The 14,603-nt window shown below is 29.9% G+C and overlaps 2 protein-coding genes across 2 annotated transcripts; one reads left to right on the top strand and one right to left on the bottom strand.

Annotated features, from left to right (window-relative positions):
• Positions 1 to 1,017: 1,017 nt before the first annotated feature.
• On the bottom strand, positions 1,018 to 3,317 carry LOC130950075 (protein FAR1-RELATED SEQUENCE 5-like). The gene is made up of 3 exons (XM_057878634.1): positions 3,306 to 3,317; positions 1,481 to 3,195; positions 1,018 to 1,213 (listed from the first exon to the last, which is right to left on the bottom strand). The coding sequence occupies exons 1-3, from the start codon at positions 3,315 to 3,317 to the stop codon at positions 1,018 to 1,020; spliced, it is 1,923 nt and encodes a 640-aa protein (XP_057734617.1).
• An 8,775-nt stretch (positions 3,318 to 12,092) lies between these two features.
• LOC130950074 (putative F-box/LRR-repeat protein At5g54820) lies at positions 12,093 to 13,923 on the top strand. The gene is made up of 2 exons (XM_057878633.1): positions 12,093 to 13,055; positions 13,639 to 13,923. The coding sequence occupies exons 1-2, from the start codon at positions 12,138 to 12,140 to the stop codon at positions 13,921 to 13,923; spliced, it is 1,203 nt and encodes a 400-aa protein (XP_057734616.1). The 5' UTR covers positions 12,093 to 12,137.
• The last annotated feature ends 680 nt before the right edge of the window (positions 13,924 to 14,603 follow it).

The raw sequence follows: 14,603 nt of genomic DNA, 5'->3' as shown, positions 1-14,603 counted from the left end.
TGCATTTTTGTAAGTCTCTTGTGTCTTATACTAGTGAAAAAGTAGTACTTTAAAATAGAAATATAATCACAAAATAGCAGACAACTTAGAATAATGAATTTAAAAGAGTCCATTGTTGTCTTTGTATGATCTATCACTAACTAACCTGTATAGCATAACTAATGAATGAATTGAAGTTAAAAGGATTGAGTTTTGCCATTGTATGATCTACCACCAACTAACTTACATAACATTACTAGTGCATGAATTTGAATATCCTTAGTATTATATGAAGAGTAATATAAGATCCAAGCATTCAGACTTGTGAAACACTAATACCCAAAACAAAAGACAAGATGAAAAAACCCCTCAAATTTTAACATAAACACCATATTTATTCCCAACTTTCATCTTTCATCTTTCATCAATGTAGCCTAAAATTGATAATCAGTAACTACAAAAAATCAATTAGACATAATTAAAAGTTAGAACTTAAACCCAACATACAACAAATTAGACAGGATTAGTTTCCCACATTTGTGATGTATTTAAATAGAAGATATCCATATTTCAAAAAGACAAAAAAAACTAAAGGTTAAATCAAAGATAATTTGAGCTGGAACAACTAAATAATACGTAATACACATTACAAATTAAATGAAACAAAAATAATATAGGACTAATTAATTTAATTGGCTCCATCGTCCTCATTTCCAAATTCATAATTAGAGTCATCTATCTCCATATCCTGAAATAACACAAAATTTATGAGCAGCACGTGAAAAACCCCGAAGTAGCCAGTAAATGAAATATCAAAGTTGAGAAATGTCTCACTTGATCTCTGCTAGATTCAGAACTAGAATTTATCGCACATTCACCTTCATCTTCCTCATAAATGAAGTCTTCTTCCTCATTCCACATAGCCTCATATGCATCATCATCTGTAAGTAGACTATGCATTTCATGTGAACCCCCATCATACTTACTCCGATCTGGACATGTAGTTTTGTTATGTCCAAGCTCGCGGCATATACTACATCATTGTCCGGCACGATCCTTGGCTCTTCTACGAATTGGGGGGTCACGAGGATCTGTATAAGTGGCAGAAATTGTACTACTAGAAGTAATTGCACTAGCAATATTATCAGCTTTCATTTTATCCACTGTGTTTATCGCCCAATCCCTCATGCTCCTGAACCTATCATCTTTACCTGCTGATAGTGTAGCCACCAATCTAAACCAGTCCATCAAACACTAGTATTGGGTAGACTTTAAGCAATCCCAAGTGAACCCCCTTGTATCTTGTATTTGTTGTTTCACATTTTTGGTCCACCTATCTAGAAATAAACATTTTGGCAATTCACAAATGTCAAGTGTAACTAAAACAGATAGAATATGTTCGCAAGGAATGCCAAATGACTCCATCCTCATACAGGAGCAAGTAAACTCCATTGGTAAATCACAAAAAGATACTTGCCATGTATCGTTAGGACTACCATACTTAACCACCGTGTATAACATATAAGAACCAACATCAATGCAATCTAACACTTTCATTGAACCAGACCTTATAATAATAGGGCGAAATAGAAAAAATACCTCTCTTGTATATAAATTAGCTGCGGACTTCTCCAATGTCAATAAATGAGTTTGCATCACGGGTACTCCATATGCACATTCAAAGTCTGCTAGACTATCTTTGAAACGAATGTAGGCAACACATCTATCAAAGTGCTCTACAAAATCTCTTAAATTATACCTAGATTTGACATACTTTGCAATAACTGAGTGCAACCCCTCACATCGAGAAGTGGTCCTAAATCCAGCAAAGAACTTCCCACGGATATGTGCCGTTGCCCAACTATGACGGTTATCATACATGTCAATTATCCATTGCTTGTCCTGCACATCAAACTCTTCAACCATCCGATCCCACTTACTACGAAATACACCAACCTCGTAATCACCCAGCATGCACTTCCTAAACTGCGATGTGAACCTAGGATTACCTACATTACTCGTGGCATTGCGAATAAGGTGCCAAGCACATAGGCGATGATGTGCATTAGGAAAAACTTTTTCGATTGCATTTTTCATTGAAAGGGCACCATCTGTGATAACTGAAATTGGGGCCTTCCCTTTCATTGCTTCTAGCAAATTTTTTAACAACCAAATATATGTTTGCTCCGACTCATCACACACAAGAGCGGCCGCAAAGACAACTGTGCGATTATGGTTATTAACACCCGAAAAAATGACAAGCGGACAATGATATTTGTTCTTCTTGTAAGTAGCGTCAAAAGCCAATACATCACCAAACAATTGATAATCCATTTGGCTTATTCCATCACACCAAAATAAATTCTTTATCGAGTGAAGCCTATCAACCTCATATCTTATAACCATGACAGGATCAATGGACTTCCTCTTCCTCAAAAATTGAAGAGCTGCACTAGCATCACCCTTCAATCGTCGACGTTGCTGTGCGACTTGATTGTACAAGTCCCTGGGCAAAAAGGGAACATTGTGGTGACCACCAGATTGGCTTGAGAGTGCTGCAAAAATATGTGCAGTGCCTAATCCACCTTTCCTCATTATATTTATTTGCTCAATGTCTGCAGCAGGTATTTTTCTGTGACCAGGAAGCATTGCAATAAAAATTGGAGGAAGAAGGTCGTGATTATGCAAATCAGAAAATTTTGAAACAATCCAGCGACCACTAACAACATCAAATGACACCTGAACCTTTGCCATACAGCCACACCTAGTTTTAGCTCTAGGCTCTTGTTTTCTGGTCTGCGTATTATCTGCCTTTTTTCGTCGGAAGCCCTCGCGACAACAAACAAAATTCTGTCGATTGATTATCCCATTGTGCTTTCGCGTCTTACTTTTTCGACCACTAAATTCCCTTGACTTGGCAAATGCATTGTAGAAATCAAAAGCCACTCCTAGATCACTGAAATGATATCTTTTTATATCAACATCTACAATATTCAAGAACTCAGTCTTTCTTATGTCCTTCCACCCGTCAATCTTATAAGATTCATCCAATTGATCAAAATGGGCACCTTCATTGGGTTCAGAAGCACCAACTTCTGCATTTGCCAAGTTAGCATCCATGAAGATATCGTCGTCCAGGAGCTCATCATCGTTTCTCAAGGGATTCTCCAAATTCCCGTGAAACTCGTCAACATTATTGGTGTCATCTACACAATCCTACATGAACAAATTAATTTAGACTAGGTATTTGATGGCATGATGCAAGAAATCTATCAAAATTAATCCTAAAAGTGTGACTTAGGGTTTCAGATTGATGAAAAACCTACCTCATTAGACATTGGGATTCAGATTGCTTCCTCGCAAAGATTGAAAGATAAGATATACGCCCGTAAATTTGATAAAGAAATAAGCTTGTAAGGGTGTAAAATATGAAACTTAGGAGATGTATAGTTGAACATCAACAGAATTAATATTAGAGTGAAGAAGATGATGATGTTGATGTTGATGAAGGGAGACAATTGTGTGTTTAACTAGTTGAAAATTATAAAATTCAATTTTGTGTGTGGGTGAAATTTAGGATTCAGCAAAAATTTTTATGGAAATAACAAATTTTATTGGGCCGTAGTTCATATATCATTAATTGCAAATAAAAAATTTTTTTATTATAATTGACAAAATATAACTCACGTTAGATCAAATTTAATAATGATCTAACCGTTGATTTAAGTTTTCACCACAATTAGTGAAAAAACAAGTGAGGACCACCAAATCATTCACCCGTAGTATAAAAAAAGTGGTATGTTAATGTGAAAGGGGATAACTTACACTTCTTGATGCAATGGTATTTTAAGAAATTTGCCATTTAATAATTATTGTTTGTAACATGGGTTTACGTTTTGGTATGAAAAAAAAAAAGAATAAAACAAAAACTTTAGATTGTCCAAAAATATTTACATCAGGCTTTTTTATATAAAACTCAATAATATCAAAATGAAGCAGGTGTAAATTTAATTAACGTATAAGGTTTATTTAAGTTTGATTAAAAAATAATGACAAGGTTAAGTTAAAAAAAAATACAACAAACGCAATTCATAATTAACATATTAATGGATTAGTTAATTATAGCCTTTATTAATTTAAAACTCTTAGAATTTGAGTTATATTTTTCAAATTAAATAGACGTGATAAAAAATGTTGGACTACAAATTAAAATTTAAATTTAATTTAACAGATATTAAAATATTGGCATATTACATTTCAAAAAAATTAGAACACATTATAAGCATTAATTTTAAATAATATTAGCGGCTCGTTGTCGTTGATAGTTATTAACGACTTTTCTACAATTTTAGGTATAATTTTTTTTAAATATTTATTTAAATAATTAATTTTTTTTCAATAGTTATACAAGATAGATAAATTAAAGGAACAAAAGTTTATAAATGATTAATAGAATTAGTATGTTTAATTTTAAGTGAATTTTTTACTCATCATATTACCGAACTATATCATTTTAGCTAACTAATTTTTATCTTTTTAATTAACTCAAATGTATTTAACCAAATTTTAATTTATCATTTTGTTAAGAATTTTAATTTATAGTAATTGTTAAAAAAATCTGTGTAATTTTTTTTGGACAATCTAAAGTTTTTGTTTTATTCTTTTTTTTTTTCTCAAACCAAAACCTAAATCTATGTTACAAACTATAATTATTAAATGGTAAATTTTCTAAAATACTATTGCATCAAGAAGTGTAAGTTACTTTCACATTAGCATACCACTTTTTTTATGTTATGTGTAAAGACATTATTTGTTGGTCAAAACTTGGCTATAATAAACCACTTTATACTGTGCCACCAGAGAAGTCACCAAATAGTAATTCTTCATTCAATCCACAACCATTGCAAGAACTAGAAAAATGGCGGGAAAAGAAGCTGACAAACTTTTTTCATTGCCCGAAAAAAGACATTCTTCTCTACATTCTTTCCTCGCTTCCTTTCAAAGAAGCCGCGAAAACATGTATCCTCTCCAAGAAGTGGCTGAAGATGTGGCAATCTATCAACACAGTCAACAACTACGAACTTGAATGGAAGAACGATGAAGCTTGTGGAGCCGTTCAAGTAGCGCAAAGGAAGGCTTTTAAGAACTTCATCAAGATCTGGATCACATTGCACAAGCACCACCATCTCCACCACAAATTCACCCTCAAGGTATTTCCTCCTCCTAACTGCAGCGACATTATCGGAGCCTGCGTCCGTACTGGACGGCGTCAAAGATCTGGAACTCGATTTCTTGGAACATCCTGAAGAGAATAGCTCCGATGATGGCTCGGTTGAATTTCCGAGACGCGTTTACGAGAACAAGAATCTGCACCAGAAACTGGAGAGTTTGGAACTTTACTCGTGCAGTTTGGCGCCTGGAAATTTTCGCCAAGTTTGTGGCACTGAAAGATGTGACTCTTGCTTGGATTCCGTTGAAATTGGAATCGATTAGGACGCTGTTATCGACGTGCGAGTGGATGGAGAGTTTGAGCCTGAAGAACTGTTGGGATATTGAATCCTTTGATATAAAGAAATTGGAACTGAAGAAGTTGGTGATTGATAGGTGCATAATTGGAACGGATTATATTGGTTTTGAGGCGCCAAATTTGAAGGTTTTCAAGTACTGTGGTTCGGAGCCGCCGGGGTCTGAAGTGAAGGTGGTAGCTGGTATCATAGAGGAGGCAGATCTTGATTTAAGCCCCATGGATGAGTTCTTTGCATGTGGCAACGAACTTCGGAAATTTATTCGAGATTTTTTTGCTGTCAATGTTCTTACGGTTTGCAGCGTCATTCTTCAGGTACTTCGTATATGTGTGTTATTGCAATGGTTTCTTTGGTTTTGGGAATAGTAATAGTTGGATATGGTAGACTGTGTAAGACTATATTTCATTACTAGATTTCTAGCTTTATATTTAAGTATATATACTAGTACTAATATAGATAAATGAATCAATATATTTATGTTTAATGATATGCTAGATGTATATTACTATATAAAAGATATATTAAAATACAAAATACATGTTAAAAATAAATTAAATAATATATATTTATATAAAAATATATAATAATTAATTTTAATATATAAATAATATTTTTATATATAAGTTTAAATACATAGACTCATAATTAAGTAAGTCATACAGGAGGTTAAATAAGAAATTTAAGAATTAGTTTGTTTTACTGATGTATTAATATTATTTAAAAATATATATTTCGTATATGTTAAAAATAAATTAATAAATAAGTTATTATATAATTATATATAAATATATATTATTTAATTTAATTTTAGTGTATATTTTATATTTTAGTATATATTTTATATTAATAATTGGTTTGGTGAATAAATTTTTTTACATGTAATGTGATATTGTTAATACGAAATTAAATTTTATATAGTAACTAATTAAAACGTTTTATGTGATTTTATTAATTTGTTAATGAATGAAAGGTGATTTCTTGGGGAGATGAACCGGTGAGGCTGGCAGGGGGTTTGAGGGTGAGACACTTGAAGATGAAAATCCAAATGCATCCCCAAGAATTTTGCGGATTCTTTTGGTTTCACAACAGTTGTCCTAGATTGACCAAAGTTACAATAGACATTGACCGCTGCAATATCCTTTCCGTGAGTCAATTCAAGTTTTCCATTTTAATTATAGGATTTAGCAATTTTGAAAAGCACGTTTTATAAATATAATAATATTTTTTAATATAATATTTAGTAGTTTGTGTTGTGATAAATATAAATGGGTGTCCGTTTAATATTTTGTGACTTTTTTTTACTATGTTGGTCAGTTAACTTTTTCAATAAAAATATTTAGTTTTTTAAAAAAGCCTATATTTTATGAAGCTTAAAAAATAATATTTTGTAGACGTATAAAAAGTAGTAAAGTCAGCACACAACAAAAACAAAACACTTTTTTTTTTAATAGTCTTCTTTCTCTTTTATATATATACATTACTACTATATATATTAGTAGCATATATATGAATCATTTTTATTATATTGAGATATTAACTGTGATGAATATTAATATTAGATTTATTTATTTATATTTTTTTATTTTATATTTATTTTTTCTTTCTTATTTATTTATTTATTTTACAATATGTTATCAGCACTAGATTCTAATCAAAATTTAGAAAAATTCAGGTAATAAATTTTTATTATGTCAAAACTTTCTTATCTTGAATTTAATATTCTTGATATATCTAGAAACAACTATTTATCATGGATACTAGATGTCGAAATCCATCTTGATTCAATGGATCTTGGAGATACCATTAAATCTGAAAATAATGCATCTCAGAAGGATAAAGCCAAAGCCATGATCTTCCTTCGTCATCACCTTGACGAATGATTGAAAAATGAATATCTCACACTAAAAGATCTTGCAAATCTGTGAAAAACCTTGAAGAAATGTATAATCATAAAAAAACAGTGATACTTCCTCAAATCCGATATGAGGGGACGCACTTACATCTACAGAATTTTAAATCCATAAATGAATACAATTCAGCAATGTTCCGAATTACTTCACAAATGAAATTATGTAGGGAAAAGATAACTGATAATGACATGTTAGAGAAAATTTTTTCGACCTTTCATGCCTCGAATGTGTTCCTGCAGCAGCAGTATCGAGAAAAAGAATTTAAAAAATATTCTAAGCTAATTTCTTGTCTTCTTGTTGTTGAACACAACAATGAGTTGCTTTTAAAAAATTATGAAGCGCGTCCAGCTGGCGCCGCCCCATTTCTTGAAGTAAATGCAATAAATCATTACCCTATAAGAGGTAAATGACAAGGTTTTGGAAAAAAAAAACTATGAAAGGAAGAAAAATTATATTCACAAGAAAAGATCTCACCAAAAATGGGATAAAGAAAGAAATAATGGGTAAAATAAATCAATAGAGGATAAATATTTCCGTTGTAGTGTAATGGGTTATTAGTCACGTACCTGTGGTACCCCAAGACACTTAGTTGATCTTTATCAAACATCTTTGAAAATGGATGACAAAAAAAGGAAACAAATTTTATTTCAAAAGATGTTGAAAATTATACCACTCATTATGAAGTATCTAATTTTTTTGAGAATCTTGAAGAAAATATTGGTCATTTGATTAATGATGGAAAAGTTTAACATGTGAGTTTGTTAAGTACTCATGTAAATAAATAATTTAAGAAACTTCTTGTTAAGTTTTATTTTCTGTGTTTTGGATTTCAAGTATGATGTATATAAATAATGTTTAATAAAATATTAATGTTTATGTTTATGAATTTTAAAATTACTAAAATAATAATTTTACTGCACATATATTTTTATTTACTCATCATTTTATTATTATTATTTGTCTTTGAAAAAAATGACAAAAACATATAATGAAGATGTTTGTCTTGCGGATGATAGTGAAAGTTCGCATACCATTCTCAAAAGTAATATATATTTTATACATCTTGTAGCAAAAGAAGAATATGTTAATTCTATTATTGACTCAGACAATGTAATAGAAGGTTCCGGAGGCAGGGACGGATCTACCTTCAATCATGTGGGGGCAAGTGCCTCATTGAATTTTCATAAAACTTCATGTAGAATACATAAAAAATATATTTGCCCCCACTCAAAAAATAAATTTGACCCCACTAAATTTTTTTTGTTAGTTCACACACTTTTCAGTGTATAAAAATAGAAAAAAAAAAGACACAAAACATAAACATTAATCAATAATAAATATATAAAAACACTAATATGAAGCACATCAATTTAATTTTAGTAAATAAATTTATTATTATTAAAAGTTGATACACTACAGACAATATTAAAATAAAATTATTTTTTATTTGTTAATTTAATGTTAATAAATTAAAAAAATTAAATAAATATAATGAAGAGCCAAAATTTGACTTCATTAAATATTTTTTTATTATAAAAGATTAAAAATTTATCCATAAAAAATATATTTAGCTCGTTTAATATTAATAAAAAATTAATATCTAAATTATTTGAATACTTAAAAATAATTTTAGATTTTTGTTACCAAAGAATTTCTTATAAATTGCCTATATCAAAATTTGTAGCAAAATTTTAAAATCTAATAAATGAAAGACTAAAAAAAAGATTGAAAATAAAATATAAAAAAATATTGTCTGAAATTAAATGACTTAAAAAATTTACATAGACCTAAAAAAATATTATTTTTTTTATTTTTTTAAAATTAGTTTTAGGTTTGCTAGTAGCCCATTAACAACAATATTAGTTGAAAATACCTCTTCGGTTATAAATATTATAAAAAGTTGATTTCGTAATCATATGAGAGATAAATTTTTAAATGATTGTTCAATATATAACATATATAAAAAGAAAAATATTTGATTGTATTGACAATTGAAAGAAAATATAAAACCTATTTAACTTATTATTTTAGTGTTTAAATTTATTTGTTAGACAATTTAAAAATTAATTATATTTTACCATAATAAAATATAATTATAAAAATTATTATCATATTATATATGCATTGCCTCCATTAACAAAATTTTCTGGATCCGTCACTGTTCGGAGGATTTATAATTTTGTTTTTTCGAGGAACAAAATTCATAATAAATAATGCACTATTTTCTACCAAATCTCTAAGGAACTTGTTGAGTTTTAAAGATATTCGCTGAAATGGATATCATATTGAAACAATGAATGAGAGAAATCATGAGTACTTATATATCACAACTTATTATTCAAATAAAAAGGTTATATTAGAAAAGTTACCCTTACTTTCATCTGGGTTATATTATACTAAAATTTGTGCAATTGAATCACATGCCATTGTAAACCAAAAGTTTACTAACCCAAATGAATTTATAATTTGGCATGATCGATGGAGTCATCCGGGAACAACCATAATGCGGAGAATTATTGAAAACTTCCATGGACATTCACTAAAGAAGTAGAAAATTCTTAAATCTAACGAATTTTGTTGTATTGCATGTTCTCAAGGAAAGCTAATTTTAAGGTTATCATCAGTAAAGTTTGGATTTGAGTCTCTTAAATTTTTAGAAAGGATTCAAGGCAATATATGTAGACCTATTCATCCACCGTATGGATCTTTTAGATATTTTATGGTTTTAATAGACGCATCTTCGAGATGGTCACATGTGTGCTTATTGTCTTCTCGCAACCTACCGTTTGCGAGATTACTTGCTCAAATTATTCGATTAAAAGCAAATACCCAGAAAATTCAATCAAAGTAATTTTTTTCACTCATGATCTTCAAAATCAAGGAACAATTGATGTACAATAGATCCGCTCAAGCGATAATCTGACAGATTTATTTACAAAGTCACTTCTAAAATCCTCCTTTAAAAAATTAATATATCATATTAGGATGCGCCAATTTCGAGATATATGAAATAATGTTAGCAAAAGGGAAAGACTGTACTCTTTTTTTCTTGGTCAAATTTTTCTCTCTATTGGATTTTTTTATAAGGTTTTTAACGAGGTAGTCTCCATCACAAAGGATATTATACTCTTTTTTTTTCATTAATTTTTTTTTCATTGGATTTTTCTTTAATAAAGTTTTAATGAGGCATAATGTTAAATGGACATTCAAAGGAGAGTGTTGTGATAAACATAAATGAATGTCCATTTTATACATTATAACTTTCTTCACAATGTTGGACGGCTAACTTTTTCAATAGAAAAATTTAGTTCTCGAGAAAGACTAAACTTTATGAAGTTTGGAAAATGAATATTTCATACATGTATAAATAATAGTAAAGTCTCAAACATATGACACACAACAATAATAAAATACTCTTCTTTTTTTTATATGCTACAATAATATATAAATACTTTTCTCTCTCTTTTATATATACGTTACTACATATATTAGTAATATATATATGAATCATTTTTATTATATTAAAATATTAATTATGATAAATATTAATAATAGATTTATTTATTTATATTTTTTATTTTATATTTATTTTTTATTTTTTTATTTTACAACAGTTTGATTAGTAATACAACATTATTATTGAATAGTTAGTTTCACAAAATTACTTGATCTTGATGTTTTTTCGAAGGTGCAAACACTATTTGAGAGAGGAAGTATTTAAGAATGCAACTTAATTATATTTGGTATTAAACAAAATTTAATGTTAATCTATTATCAATATAAAATAATTTTATACATACATCTAATTAATAATATTTATCTTTAAAAAAAATTATTATCTTTATTAAATATATGAATAATCATCCAAAAATATAAACGTAAGTATATGACAGTATAAAATAGTAAAATACTGACAATACATTAAATTCAAAAACTCATCATTGAGCATGTATTTGATAAGATGGAGCGAAAACATATTTATTTATAATAAATTGACAGCTGTTGTGTAATTATACTTTGGATCCCGCTAGGGAGACTATTTGTACAATGTGTACAATGGCCCATCCGAGTACAAGGGATAATAAATATCTTTTTGAAAAATTAGTTTAATTTTTAGGTCCACCAAGGATCGAATAATTATATCTCTAATACTTCATAAACTTCCATTGTATGCATTGTATAAATATTTCATTGGCTCCTCATACTTTCCCTTATACTTTTTCTTAAGTAAAATAGTATGACTAAAAATGAAAATATTCTCTAATACAGTTTTATTGTTTAGTCAAATTTATGTGGTTTAATAATTTTAATTTTTTTAATATATAAAATTATTCATGTGTTTTTTTTATTAGTTTAATTTTTTAAATTTATTTTATAATATATTATTAAAGTTTTTATGACAAAAGATGTATCTATAATTTAATCTTTGTTAAACTCTTAAAAAATTTTAATAATAAAAAACACGTGAATAATTGGTACACATAATCAAGGTGCGCATACAAATAAAACTTTATTAAAACTTGGCCAAGTAATAGAAATAATTTTCCTTAAATGGTTGGATAAGAGTGATAATATATAGTTTCAGCATGTAGGAAATTAGATAAAATGGGTGGGGTGATATGAATATAAATTAGATAAAATGTTCGAAATCTCGCTGTAAATATAAGTAGTAATTCTTCATAGCTCCATCATTCAATCCATAGCCATTGCAAGAACTAGAAAAATGGCGGAAAAAGAAACTGACAAACTTTCTTCATTGCCCGAAGACATTCTTCTCTACATTCTTTCCTCGCTTCCTTTCAAAGAAGCAGCGAAAACATGTATCCTCTCCAAGAAGTGGCTGAAGCTGTGGCAATCTACCAACACAGTCAACAACGACGAACTTGAATGGAAGAATGAAGAAGCTTGTGGAGCCGTTGAAGTAGCGCAAAGGAAGGCTTTCAAGAACTTCTTCAAGATCTGGATCACATTGCAGAAGCACCACCATCTCCACCACAAATTCACCCTCAAGGTTTTTCCTCCTCCTAACTGCGGCGACATTGTCGGAGCCGGCGTCGATTTCGCCGTACTGGACGGCGTCAAAGATTTGGAACTCGATTTCTTGGAACATACTGAAGAGTGCTACGGTCATGCCTCGGTTGAATTTCCGAGAAGCGTTTACGAGAACAAGAAACTGCACCAAAAACTGGAGAGTTTGGAACTTTACTCGTGCAGTTTGGCGCCTGGAAACTTGACCAAGTTTGAGGCACTGAATGATGTGACTCTTTCTTCGATTCAGTTGACAATGGAATCGGTTAAGACGCTGCTATCGACTTGCCCTTGGATGGAGAGTCTGAGCCTGAAGTACTGTTGGGATCTTGAATCCTTTGATATAGATAAATTGAATCTGAAGAAGTTGGTGGTTCATGAGTGCCTATTTGGTTGGAATTATATTCGTTTTGAGGCGCCAAATCTGAAGGTTTTCAAGTACTGCGGATTGCCGCCGGAGTCTGAAGTGAAGGTGGTAGCTGGTACCATAGAGGAGGCAGATCTTGATTTAAGCCCCATGGATGAGTTCTTTGCATGTGGCAACGAACTTCGGAAATTTATTCGAGATTTCTTTGCTGTCAATGTTCTTACGGTTTGCAGCGTCATTCTTCAGGTATTTCTCCTCGCCGGTTAAGATCAATCATATCGTTAATATGAAAATTAAATTCTATACATAATTACTAAAACTTTTTAGTTTTTATATGGTTTTATTTATTTGTTAATGAATTAAAAGGTGATTCATTCGGGAGATGAACGGGTGAGGCAAAATCCATTTATGTGGGTTACACACTTGAAGATGAAAATCCAATTGCATATCCAAGAACGACATGGATTCCTTTGGTTTCTCAACAGTTGTCCATGGTTGACCAAACTCACAATAGACCTGGAATACGACAATATCTTTCCCGTCAGTCAATTCAACTTCTTTTCATTTAATTATAGAATTTAACTATTTTGTGTTTTAATTTCATATTTTAAAAATTATAATAATAAAAAAATTTTAAATTTTAAATTTTAAGTATATTTAATAAAAATATAAAAAATTTTATTTTTTCAAAATTTTTAATATCTTTTATCATATTATCAAAATATGTATTTAGGAGGCATGTTACAAGACTTTTAATTAAGTGCGTATTATTGAAGTTTGAATAATAATAATAATAATAATAATAATGGTTTTTTTCTTGTGTTAACAGCAATATGAAGCCCGTTATTATACCGATGAATCCTGGAAAAGGTTCATAGTGCCGATTTGCTTCCAAAGAAGCCTCAGGGAAGTGGAAGTGAATGGGTTTAAAGGAACACGCGGCCAATTTGATGTATGCTCCCATTTGATCCGCTCTACTTTAATTTTGCGGAAGCTCAGCGTCAATGTTTTGAATGATGATGACCCTGCCAGGGTGGTGAGGCGTCGTAGTATCGGATGGCAATTGCACCGTATTTCAAAGGCTTCAAGTGATTTGGTGATAATAATTCGTTGATCGTCGTTATTATTGTTGGGAGAAAAACTCGTTGTTTATATATTAATAGACTATAGAGATGCAGAGTTATATATGGTTAAGGGGTGCACTGATAAACATATATGTCTGTACAGTATTTTCTTTTCCAACTCAATTTCACATGTGAAAGAGTAGTAGTTATGATTAGTTAAACTGTTTCTATAATTAGTAAGATAGTTAGATTTAATTAAGTCTCTGTCTTTTTTTTGGTTCAGAAGTGTTTATAATTTTGTATGGACTTTCCAAGTTAGTTAGAGGTTAATTAATTTTTTTCTCTTTCAGGATATTAAGAACTTGGAATATATAGGAGGATAATGGCAATATCGTATCTCCAACCTATTTTTTATAATTTTGTTTAGATAACTTTTAAATTTAAAAGAGCAAAAACACTTCTGAATAATAGTTCCATCTAAGGACGAATCACTTGTCATATTCTCTTCATTTTAAGTTCTATCCTAATATGAGTTTAGTACAACACATATTCACAAAATGAACAATATTAAAAAAAAAATCAAAACAAAACAAAACATGCATGATCATAAAGGACCAGCATTAAAGCACATAGTACAAAAATACTAAAAAAAAGAAAAATATTTACAAATTTTAATTTGTGATCTATTATTATACGCTTCAAAAGCTTATAATTGCTAGATCAATTAAAT

Source organism: Arachis stenosperma, chromosome 9, assembly GCF_014773155.1.
Source record: "Arachis stenosperma cultivar V10309 chromosome 9, arast.V10309.gnm1.PFL2, whole genome shotgun sequence".
NCBI lineage: Eukaryota > Viridiplantae > Streptophyta > Magnoliopsida > Fabales > Fabaceae > Arachis > Arachis stenosperma.
The sequence above is the reverse complement of the archived record's forward strand: the minus strand, read 5'-3'. Positions and strand labels throughout refer to the sequence as shown.